Below are 12,485 nucleotides of genomic sequence, written 5' to 3'. Positions count from 1 at the left end.
GACTGTCTACCACCCTATCTTCTTCCTACCTGAATTGCCATTATTTTTAGTCTATTGACCTTTCTGCTGAAACCAAACAATTCCTTGAAAATAACCGTCTGCTTCCTATACACACTACACTTTGTATGTTGAAGTCAAGAGAAAACTTAGTTGTTGAGAGGTCCGAAATTCGTTAAAAAGAGGTAAATAAGTGGTCAAAACTCAAAAATGTCATGGGACCAGGTAAAAATTCGTTGGGTAGAGGATTTCGTTGAGTAGAGGTTCGTTCTAGAGAGGTTCGACTGTATATTGTAAATTTTGTTATTTCTGGATGTTTTTTTTTAGTAACTGCCAACCAAAAATTACCTCAATTGAGAGGCTTTTGTTCATTTCATGAATGTCAATAAAGCTATTATTATTAAAATCGGAAATGAAACTATGTTATCACATATATTCAAAATTTAACTCCCGGTTTTACAAAAGTCTGTTAACTTTTCATCCCGGTTAAATGCCACGATCATTTGTGCTATTTTTGTTACAAGATTGAATTATATTTGGTCATGTTTTATAAAAGAAATATCTTCCTCAAAAATTGATATTTTCAGGAAATTTCCGTTTTATTCAATCAACGATACCATGAAGAATTTATCCTCAAAATTTCATGAATTCATCTTTTACCGAATTTGAAATTATATATATCAAAAATGTAAACTTTAGACGCTCATATCTCAAAAGGTTAATGATCGGAAATAAAATTAAGAGAAAACTTTTTTATTTGATAGCTTGATAGTACCTTACTTACTCCTCAGCTCTACAGGTCTTTGCAACCCTTGGCCTCCCTCACATAGCCTCTCCATCTGTCACGATCCTCGGCCTGCCCCCTCCAGTTACGAACTCCTTCGTTCTCAGATCTCGTTCCACATCATCCGTCCATCTATTTCTCGGTCGACCTTTTCTTCTTCTGTTATATATCCTGTCCTTCCATATACATTTCACTACTCTTTCATCTCCCATTCTCACCATATGTCCCATCCATCTTATTCTGCCAGCTTTAATAAACCGCACAATGTTTTCATTGTTTAAGAACTGCTCTATTTCCAAATTTTTTCTTCCTCTCCAAAGACCATTCTCAAAAACAGGACCCATGATTCTTCTCACTACCTTCCTTTCAAAAACTCTCAATCTTTGCACATCTCCAGCTGTAAGCACCCATGTTTCCGATCCGTAACTCACCACAGGCCTCACCAATGCTTTGTATAATTAAATAGATAGGTAGTACCATAAAAAGTAAAAATCAGTAAAACGTTTTTTTAACCAGTATCATGCTCATGTGTTTCTCTGAATTCATTTATAGCTGAGTGGAGAAAAATCTGGTTATCCATGCTCCAAATATCGGTAAAAGTTAAAACTCCACCATCTTCACTTGAACCGTCCAATATTCCTCTCAAGTAGAAGCGCTTCGACTTACCCCGTGATATGACAAGAGACATGAGACCCGCTCCAATGTCGGTGGTATTGAATTGTCTTTGACTTTTAAAAACGGCACAGAACTGGTCAGAACGTAGTCGTTTTCCTTTCAATTGATCGGCATATTTAGACAGGCATTCTGAATTGGAAGCAACCAACATATTTTCTGTTTCCTTTAAAGTAGATCCTGAGTCTTTTCTCAAAATCGCAATTCGCCATTCTATTGGATTTTTCCATAGAAGTCTATCAATTTCTCCCACTGGTTTGAAGTTGAAACACGCATTGACGACTGTGTCAGTGTAATGTATATAGGTCTCAGTCATGATTATGACAAGGGGTGACATTTCATACAACGGACTAAACATAACCGGACTCAAAACTACATCATAAATGCGAGATAAGGACTGTGCTGTTTCGAAATCTCTGTAGTACTGTCCTACTGCAACTTTCGCTGATTTTGCTTCAAATGACATAAAATCAAAACAAATATGAGCAGTGATGATCATGTAATTATTGAGAATTGTGCCTACACACTTCTCAGTCCATTTGCTATCTTCCAAACGATAAATGATAACATGCCAGGGGTTCTGGTAGAGTGCTATTTCTGATAAGTCGTCAAGGGGCTTGACAAGTGTTCCACCACATTCAAGTATGCAAGTGTCCCACTTCTCCCATCTTCCATCTTCCAAACATAACTTGCTAGTGTTTTTGGGGTTGGGGTTCATATATCTCCAGTGTGAACAGTGAATGGTGATTTTGGAGTTGATCGGGACCGGTGTGTCACAAGCGATGTCTCTACCCTCGGCTGTAGTGCACGTGTAGTTGGTTGAAGTCGTATTAGCAACTGGATCGCAAGATCTAGTCACACAGCCGTGGTCACTGGGAAACCATTCTCCATTGAAACAAACAACCACATCTGATGCTTTGCTTTGCTTGGAGGACTCGAAACATTTGACCCTAACCGCTTGCTGACCGTTGCCATCTATTTTGTCAGTTTTCGGAAGAAATCGTTTTGTTCCATCAAATGAGGTGTAGTAGTATTCTTTCGACTCAGGAATCGTGCAAGATTGGAAGGAAGTAAACTTTAGCTTTCCCAATCCATTTTGGATCACTTCTGCTGATTCTGCTACTGAATCTGAAAATGAGTTTTTTTCGGTTAGTATGATCATGGAGAAAATATAGCACAAGAAGATATCAAATTCAAATTTATTCACACTCATAAATACATATACAGAAACCAAATAGAGTCTAGCTTGACAAATACAACAATAATCCATCTAAAATTTAATAATAGATTGTAAGTAATAGTAAAAAAGCTAATAAATAAGTAAAGCTAATAATAGTAAAGCTAATAGTAATAAAGCTAGACTCTATTTGGTTTCTGTATATGTATTTATGAGTGTGAATAAATTTGAATTTGAATTTTGAATATCCCATAGTTTATCGTTTATGCTCCAAATTCCACTGTTAATCAAGCTGATAGTCTTAGTAGATATTTTTCGCGTAGCTATGTGATGCTGGTAGTCTCTCATACTGTGCCGTTCTTAAGGTGCGTACAGACTTTCGCTCTGCTCCGCAATCGAACGTCACTCGAGCAGATCGATTGATGATCGACCGGGGAGCAAGAGTGGAACACAAGAAGAGCTAACATCTCCCGTAAAGTTCATGATCGGTGCGAGTGCGGAGCGATGGCGGAACGAGGGCGGAGCGGGTTGGAGGCGCGTATATCTGTACGCACCTTAACACACTCACCCATCCAACACAGTAACGATAGACAGTAGTCAGCTTGAACTTTGGAACATAAACTATCATCTATGGTACAACATACATCTACAGTATAATGTACACATATGAGCTCTAAGATTGTGCGTGGGTAATGAGACGGATGATGATGAGAGATGAGTGGACCTTTACTTTTAGGAGGGTTCCGAACCACCGGGAAGCAGTTTTGCTAATCGTTCTACATTTTTCATCTCCAAAAACATCAATACTAAGAAAGGAGATTACCCAAATCCTTGATAAGAGTTTCATCGATTTTCCCATCCTTCTTAGTGTTCGAAAGAACCTTGAAATGGTAGCTGGAAATTTTTTATCGTTTTCGATGGGGTAAAGAGATAGTCTGAAAGGTTTAGAGCCAACTTTGGTGAAATAAATTAATTTTTGAATTGAAACATGAGACTCACTTTTCTTTTCAGGACTACTTGAATGATTGAAACACAATAAACGCTATCAAGTACCCTTTTATTACAACACAACTAGTTTCAACTCTTCAAGAGCTAATTTTCATAAATTCTTTATTCACTAATTTTCAAGTGTAAATTCTTACATTTACATTCCAATTGTAAATCATAACACTTGATAATCAACTCTTGAAGAGTTGAAACTAGGTATTTGTGTTTGATCAAATAGAAAGGTACTTGATAAATTTGCTTCTGTTTCATTGATACTTCCAGATATTAACAATATGAAAAATATATTGCAAAAACTTATGAATGAATAAATACAAGAATTTTAACTTGATGTCTCTAGTCTGTTTCTTGAATTTGGAATTTTTTAAACACCGTTCATTCATCTTGAAAGACAATGAGAGATTTAACAATGAAATAATAAGTGTGGGGGAGTATAGATACCTAAGTTATTATTTTACAATAAAATATATTATTATCATTATTATCTATTCCATCAACTTTTGTCTTAGATAATCATGAAAAGTAAACCTACATACCACTCATTTTTTTATTCAAATGTGTAATTAATGGAAAAATAGAATACCTACTGATATTATCATATAATCATAGTTGTTTTCACGGACATCATCTCCTTATAGGACTACTTGAGAGCTGGATGAATTTGTCAAATTAGTCCATCATTCAATTAATTATATAGGTTTTGAATATTATTATTCTTAATCCATTATTCAATGGATTACAATGTAGCCAACAGTTATGAAAAATATTTCTTGTCACTTATTGTAACTAGTATAAATTATGAGTTTATAAACTTTACAAATCTAGTTCTACAAAATCACAATTTTCTTTAAAAAGATCATAGAATAGGCCTACTGGAATACCTCATATTCCGTGGATTTTTAATATGTTGAGAGATCAATATGACTGCTCTCAACTAATTTGATTTGATGTTCCGACAGGTAACGAGTTTTTAAATTCAAAATATTTATTTGATATTTCTCTTAAAATATTTTGTCAACTATGGAGGGTGATGGAGGTAGAGAGTTGATTGATTTTTGGCCTAATACAAGGAAACAAATAGTCCTATAGTTATAATGTATACGGTACCGTACACAAAATTGATCAAAGAAAAAATTACTTCTAATGATTTAGGAGGAAGTTTTTCTTGCAACGAGTGATAACTAAAAAGTCATTTTAAAAAGTTGATCGGCAAACCCTTGTACTTCTTAGGCCTATATAGTGCACCAAAAATCTCGAAGTTTCTGTTCCTTTTCAAATTGCCTGACATAATTTCAAACACTATAAAATGTTGTTTTACCCTCAGTAAAGTCTCAAAAATACTCTATTACCCAGCAAATATATGATAAGTTTTTGATGTTAAAAGCGTCTTATTAATCGTGAACCAAGATATTTTATTGTAAAGGATAAAAATCGACAAATCTCACCTGACAATATGAACAGAAGAACCACTGCCAATCCGCGATTCATCACTCGGCACATCTTCGATCTTGCGAGCACAGACACTTTTTTGGAGAGTGTTCCTTTTATATAAATAATGCTTTCAAAATTTATCCTCGTTCCAAATCACACATCCTTTGGTAAAACGACACAGGAAATTACAACAAAAAAAAACGGAAACTACCTACTATCTACATACTATGAATCCCATTTTAGTTTGTGGTCTAAGCAACAAGTTTTCCTGGAAATTTTGTAACAAAATTATTGTTCAATCTACATCCTATGATGGTTTGTGATCGTAGTTAATAATATTCTTAAAAACCTGATAAGAAGATATCTCTTGACTTTGTTTAGTCCTAACTCCGCCTAATGAAGATTTTTCATTTCTCTTGAAATCTTGAACGTTTTACAGTAGAAACATAACCTATTTTTTGGTAATTTTATTAATTTATCAAAATTTGGGAATGGAATAGATTTGGGCCAAGCCTGTTGTTTCTTCCATATTTATATGATTTGTGATTTTGTTCACGAATAAATAAATAAATAAAACTTGAAGCTGTGCTACAGTGTATGTTTATAATGAAAATTTGAGGAACTTGATTCAGATAGTGCTTTCTCAGATGACATGAATTTATCAACCAAGTACGGTATGGTAATATTGTACTGAAAGCTAGTGATCATTTATTCATTTACATTGAAAATACTCGGAAAATGAAAATACTCTTTATTAGGCGGACCAATGCAAAAATCAAATACATGATTAGAAAAAGACTAACAGGCCTAGCCCAAAACTGTTTCCTATCCGAATTTTGATAGTAGCATAGAGAAACAATACATAAGTAGATATTCCATGGTATAGGGCGTTTATGTCGCAACTTTTACTGTTATCTCAAGCTGATAGTCCACGTAATTCTCTCCTGTGAAGCTTTATGACGCTGGTAGTCTATCATATTGTGCCGTTCATAAACTCTTACCCGGTCAAAACAGTAAAAATCGACAATAATCGACAGTAATCGGCTTGAGATAACAGTAAAAGTTGCGACATAAACGCCCTATACCATGGGATATCTACTTACGCTATTTTTTCTCTATGATAGTAGTAAGCCAATGTCTAAAAGGTAGTGATGTTCTATTGATAGAAGTAATTGTTGATTATTATTATTAAACGAAAATCCAAATTAAATGCTGTAATTCACCCCGAAGACTTCTGCTACTTCAAATATTGACAACAGGGTAAACAGCTTGATGGAAATTCGATTAGTGCTATTATTCAGAAAAAAATAAAATTAAAAAAATATTTTTTGAATAGTAGCACTCATCGAATTTCTATCAAGCTGTTTACCCAGTTGTCAATATTTGCAGTAGCAGAAGTCTTCGGGGTGAATTACAGCATTTAATTTGGATTTTCGTTTAATAATAATAATTAATTCATTAGCATTTGAATAATTGCAATATCTCAGTAATTTCCATCTGTAGTAATTGTTGATTATTCTATTACTATACTAGAGGTAAGCCGTACTCTGCTCTGGGGAAAATTATGTTTTATAAAATGCAATCTCCCAATATCCAGGAAACATAGAATATATTTTGTTAATTACATTTCTAGATCGTTCAAAAACGATCTGACAACTTTGCGGAGTTGAAAAACGATAGCGCTACCTGCTTTGTCTAATGATAGACAAGGATACCAACACTAATATCAATCAAATACTGCCATTATAATGAGGACCTCACTATATAGTGCTAAAAATAAGAAACTGGGTCTTCAATAATACTCTGTTTATTAATTACAATTAAGCCTAATCATATAACAATTGGTATAAAAAGTAACAACTCAATAACTTTACTAATCTGCACAAACAACAGGTACTCTATTAGTGAATCTAAATTAATATTACAAATATAGATCTGTCAATCTAGATTAATATTATTAGTTTAGATCTGTTTTGAAACAGTGATAGCTGCTTTGCAGCCTATTTTAATGACTTCGGTTAAAGCTTTGTAGAAAGGGGCTTGCTCCGCCCCATGGTCTAGTCCAGTGTCGTGATGTTCTTGCTCATCATCCCGGAATTTCTGTATCACCTGCAATTAAAAATATTTAAATTAATTAAATAAATTATAGATAAATGATTGATTGAACAGCTGATGAATAGTTGAATTTATTAATCCTATTATATTAAGCGAGCAATTTCTGTATATCTGTTTATATTTTTATATCATGTTCAACGAATCTCGAAAACGGCTCTAACGATTTTCACGAAATTTGAAAAATAGTAGGTTTATCATTTAAAAATTCGATTGCACTAGGTCTCATCCCTGGTAAAACTCGCTAAAGGACATGAAAAGGATAATAATTTCTTCTTGGAAAAACTGATGATAATTTCGTCGTCTGTCGATAACAGAAGATGCGTATGCCTGTGTGGGAGATCAGCTGTGTAATCAATTATTAGCTCACCGTATCTCTCAAGAAATCTAGAAATTTTAATTGACTCGATCAAAATAATCTGATTTGTTGACATGAGATGGTATATCATAATATTCAAAGTTAATCATTATTTAACAGTGATTAGTGAGTGTTATTTTGTTATTCAATTTGGTTAGTAAATAATCTAAATTAGAACTTTTTTGTTTTTACATGTTTGGACTGAAAATTGGACCTGAATTCAAGTGTATGGAACATAACCTACTTTCTGGACTATTTATAGTTATAAATCAAAATGCGGGGAAGAAACAGTTTTGGGCTATGCCTGTTAATCCTTTTCCAATTATTTTAAAGAATTGTGTTCTGTTTATCAATAGTTTATAAATAAATAGCGAGCGAAGCTCGGTGCCACGATATTGGATAGATAAATAGTTGAATGAATGAGCAATGAACATATAGTTGGATAGATCAATAACTATTAAAATGATAAACAGATACGTAGATTAATAATTTTATTTTTTTCAAAACATCAGTTTATTTGGAGGTGGAATAAATAAAGAATAATAATTGATCTCTCACAATAGAATATTCTTTATTCAAATACATTTAGGGCCGGTTTCCGAGCTCGGGATTTAGCTAAGTTCTAGACTTTAAACAGCTGGAGTCAGAAAATTGGCTTTCCGAAACGGGACGTAGTCACAGTCCACGTTTAAATTAAATTTAAAAAACTAGAAAATTGAACACTAAATAAAATAAAGAGAAAATAATGTAAAGTTTTGGCTATTTTGAATTATTTAGAAATGTTTAATTCCGTCAAGGAAAAACTTTTCCAATTATAGAAATGAGAAAATAAAGATTATTGTAAACACTACGACTATGCTCCGTTTCGGAAAGCCAATTTTCTGACTCCAACTGTTAATGTCTAGAACTTAGCTAAATCCCGAGCTCGGAAACCGGCTCTAATTTGTGAAGTGAAAAATGACTCAACCCATATACAGGGTGTCCCACCAAGGTTCTAACAGCCGTTAACCATAGATTCTACTCGACATTTCTCACAAAAATTGTTCAGTAAACTTTTTTCCTATCGACCTTAGTTTTCGAGATATATCGATTTTTCGATATTTTCAGAATATGCCTACTTCTGGTCATTAAATACTCAATAACTCGAAAACTACTTATCGAATTTCATTTTCAAGGGTATTGTTGGAAAGAGAAAAACATTTCAAACAAGATTAATGTAATTTTATTTGTTGTAAGATATTTTGTAGTTTTTATTAGGGCTTAAACTTGAAAAAATGCTATTCTTCAAATTCAAACCTTTTTAAGGTTATATAGGCTATATGCTACAGAAAATAATGCAATAATCAGGTGATTTCACCCTTAGGGAAATAATGCAAGTCATTGAAAAAGTCATATCATTGTAGAATATTAAAGTATTGATTAAAACTTGTGAATATTGTCACAGAGAAATCAGGTGATTTCAGCTGATCACCACTTGATGCTTGCTGTTTGTGAATTTCCTCATTTTGAAGGTGTTCATTCCAGATATTAGCAGTTTTGAACACTTTATCATGGAACTTACCTTTTTGAATTTATACTCATTCGAAAGCTAATGAAATGGAGAAGTTTTTGAAATATTGAAACCACTATAATCACCCGGAGAAAAAACGGTTTGAAATTTCACTTTGAATTTGAAGAATAGCATTTTTTAAGCACTAATAAAAAACTACAAAATATCTTACAACGAATAAAATCACATTAATCTTGTTTGAAATGTTTTTCTCTTTCCAACAATACCCTTGAAATTGAAATTCGACAAGTGGTTTTCGAGTTATTGGGTATATAATGACCGGAAGTAGGCATATTCTGAAAATATCGAAAAATCGTTATATCTCGAAAACTAAGGTCGATAGGAAAAAAAATTACCGAACATTTTTTGTCAGAAATGTTGAGTAGAATCTATGGTCAACGGCTGTTACAACCTTGGTGGGACACTCTGTATAAGCAGTAAAATGTTTTGTTTTTAGTCTGTTGTATAGCCTTGAACGAATAATAACACTTTATAATAACTATTACCTGCAATAGTTCTTTGTTTTTCTCTGGATCGTCCATCAAAACCCTGAGCTGGTCGTTATAATGCTCTACAATCACACTTTCCACAGCCACTGTGCAAGCCATAGCTGCTTTAGAGCCCAGCAGAGCTGTTCCTAACAAATCAGAGACAGAAATTATCAACTAGTTCAAATTGTAATAAATATATATGTTATTGTAATAAATATATAATTTCAATTGGGGAGATAAATCTAATGTGACGTTAAATATGCCATGTCTTTAGATAATTGACCGAACGTAGTGAAGTCTATGTTTCAACTAGATTTGCTTTTGTCTGTCTGTATGTAACGCGATTACGGCCAAACGCGTTGATAATATTCGATGAGATTTGGCAGAAATATTCTTTTTTCAACAGCGCGTCGATGTATAAACAAGGTTTTTTGAAATTTTGCATTTTAAGGATAATATGAAAAGAAAAGGAATTCCTCCATACTCTGATATCACTATATATATAATCTACTTTGAAGACATGATCAGACTATAGCATTATTCATAATCAATAAGCTGACAAGTGGATTATTCATTAATCATTTATGGGATACAAATTCAAACATGAACTAAGTTTACTAGTAGTTCTGTGAACAGTAGACCTCACGCAGTATTCTCATCCACAAGTACCTGATTGAAACTGTAGACCTTTTGTAAATACAGCAATAGACTGGCTTCTCCACACATCTGTGTAATCACTTGTCAGCTGATTTATGATGAATAATTCTATAGTCTGATTTTTACTCTAATATTGGCGTATGAAGCAGGCTCCTTTTTCCTTTTTATATTATCTTTGAAATGCAAAATTTCCAAAAACCTTGTATATACGTCGACGCGCAATTAAAAAAGGAATATTTCTTTGTCAGCTGTTATATATATATTCTTGACGAATAAAATATAATTTATTATTTTAGACAAGAATGAACAGTTAATATTACATCATATGGTACCGGTATCAGCTATCTTCTATAAAAGGAAGTGACAAGACAGAGAATTCACATTCACAGACTTTAAAATTCGAAGAAGAAGGATGTGGTAACACAGAATCGGCATCCCTATATTGATATAACTGACTTTATATAACGTGACTCTTACTATAAAATATGGAGGATATAGTTAAGAGAAGTAGAGTGAATAGAAACATAGAGAAAAAACATTATATATGCCATAGTACAGGGAGTCAATGTTCCAAATTTCACTGTCAACTCAAGCCGATAGTTCTAGTAGTTTTACTTTCCTTGCCCTATTACCATAGGTAAGGAAAGTACTGCTTTCCGAAAAAATTAAGGTACCCCAATTTCTAAATTTCTATACGTTTCAAGGTCCCCTGAGTCCAAAAAAGTGGTTTTTGGGTATTGGTCTGTGTGTGTGTGTGTGTGTGTGTGTGTGTGTGTGTGTTGTGTGTGTGTGTGTGTGTGTGTTATCTCATCTCCCAATTAACGGAATGACTTGAAATTTGAAACTTAAGGTCCTTACAATATAAGGATCCGACACGAACAGTTTCGATCGAATGCAATTCAAGATGGCGGCTGAAATGGCGAAAATGTTGTCAAAAACAGGGTTTTTCGAGATTTTCTCAAAAACGGTTCCAACGATTTTGATCAAATTTATACCTAAAATAGTCATTGATAAGCTCTATCAACGGCCACAAGTCCCATTTGTGTAAAAATTTCAGGAGCTTCGCCCCATCCATGCAAAGTTTGATTTTAAATGATTTCCAATGGTTTGATTTCCAATTATCATGCTTCACAGATACAATTTAAACAAACAATTTCAAGTGGAAAAGATAGAGCATGAAAATCTCTACAAGTAATGTTCAGTCAAAGTTAGTAGACTGTCTACTAACGTTGCTGTTCAGTAACATTTTCACCTAAAATTGAAAATAAGCTCGAAATTCGAGAAAATGTGATTATTAAATTGCAAATTATTAGCAACTGTTGATTCTATTAAACCATTTACTATGAAGATATAGCAGACCTCATGTGTCTCCAGCGTTATTGTCCTGTCACCAGCTGACTCAGATCTTTGAATAGTAGACTTGAGATGCGCGTGAACACTAGCGTCAGGTGTTCAATTTTCAGGAAAGTTGTGTGAGTGCGCCACACCAGATTTTTTCGTGAAGCTATGTGACACTGGTAGTCTCTCATACTGTGCCGTTCTAACTTTCTCACCCGGCCAAGACAGTAGTCGACAATTAACTAGAAATCGACTTTAAATTTGGAACATAAACGACCAATACCTTGGAATATCTTCTTAATATATATTTTCTTTAAGATAAAACCATGAAAATACAGCAAATCTATTTGGAGTACTTTTGAACTTCATTTTCCAAAAAACATTACAAACAAAGAAAACGAAAAACAATAAGGGAACTTACTTATTGCATTAGCATGCATATCACAAGTTGATGCTAAATGTAGCTATATATTCATAGTTTATTAAAAAGAAAGTAACATTGCTGCTAGAATAATTACTATGTCTATTATAAATAATTACGGGTAATATTTGAGGGAAAATGATACCTGCATAGGTTTAAAACCTGTGCGCAGGTAGGTTATTAAAAAATGATCAGACACAAAGAAAATTACAAACGAGTTGATAATTATAACTAACGTAGGTACCTAAGAAAATAAAAGTGGAAACTTTCCAGAGATGAGGTGAAAGAGAGTATATAGAGAAGAAAGCAAGATTATGAATAAAACAAGCATTAGACTAGTTGGACAACAAAGTTCACATAACTATTTAATAGTTATGCTTATGGAACCTAATGGTTTTGCAATTACCAACGATGACTGTAATTATATTTATTTACACTACGGTACTACTATGATACTATGAACAAGTTAACTAGAAAAAAAGAAGAATGAAAA

At 33.4% G+C, this 12,485-nt stretch overlaps 3 protein-coding genes across 4 annotated transcripts in view; 1 reads left to right on the top strand and 2 right to left on the bottom strand.

Annotated features, from left to right (window-relative positions):
- The window catches only part of LOC111061332 (protein shifted), a 74,169-nt gene that overhangs the window by 44,834 nt on the left and 16,850 nt on the right, over positions 1-12,485 (top strand). The gene's annotated exons all lie outside the window — the stretch shown is intronic.
- LOC111046069 lies at positions 704-5,239 on the bottom strand. The gene is made up of 2 exons (XM_022331554.2): positions 5,081-5,239; positions 704-2,581 (listed from the first exon to the last, which is right to left on the bottom strand). The coding sequence occupies exons 1-2, from the start codon at positions 5,133-5,135 to the stop codon at positions 1,290-1,292; spliced, it is 1,347 nt and encodes a 448-aa protein (XP_022187246.2). The 5' UTR covers positions 5,136-5,239; the 3' UTR covers positions 704-1,289.
- The window catches only part of LOC111046073 (5-demethoxyubiquinone hydroxylase, mitochondrial), a 31,132-nt gene continuing 25,504 nt past the window's right edge, over positions 6,858-12,485 (bottom strand). The window contains exons 4-5 of one of the 2 annotated variants that reach the window (XM_039420596.1): positions 9,592-9,722; positions 6,858-7,175 (exon numbers count right to left, since the gene is read on the bottom strand). In XM_039420596.1, coding sequence (XP_039276530.1) covers positions 7,029-7,175; positions 9,592-9,722 — 278 coding nt within the window. In that variant the 3' untranslated portion in view covers positions 6,858-7,028. The remainder of the gene's footprint in view (positions 7,176-9,591; positions 9,723-12,485) is intronic. The other variant, XM_039420595.1, reaches the window with a different exon arrangement.

This window comes from Nilaparvata lugens, chromosome 2, assembly GCF_014356525.2.
Source record: "Nilaparvata lugens isolate BPH chromosome 2, ASM1435652v1, whole genome shotgun sequence".
Classification (NCBI taxonomy): domain Eukaryota; kingdom Metazoa; phylum Arthropoda; class Insecta; order Hemiptera; family Delphacidae; genus Nilaparvata; species Nilaparvata lugens.
Note: the sequence above shows the minus strand (reverse complement) of the source record. Positions and strands in the feature narration are given on the sequence as shown.

What these genes read in the sequence shown, in the direction of transcription:
- LOC111046069 (XM_022331554.2), bottom strand. Translation starts at nt 5,135, where the DNA reads ATGTGCCGAGTGATGAATCGCGGATTGGCAGTGGTTCTTCTGTTCATA. An exon ending in TCTTCTGTTCATATTGTCAG is followed by an intron (nt 2,582 to 5,080) that starts GTGAGATTTGTC and finishes ACTCATTTTCAG; the next exon opens with ATTCAGTAGCAGAATCAGCA.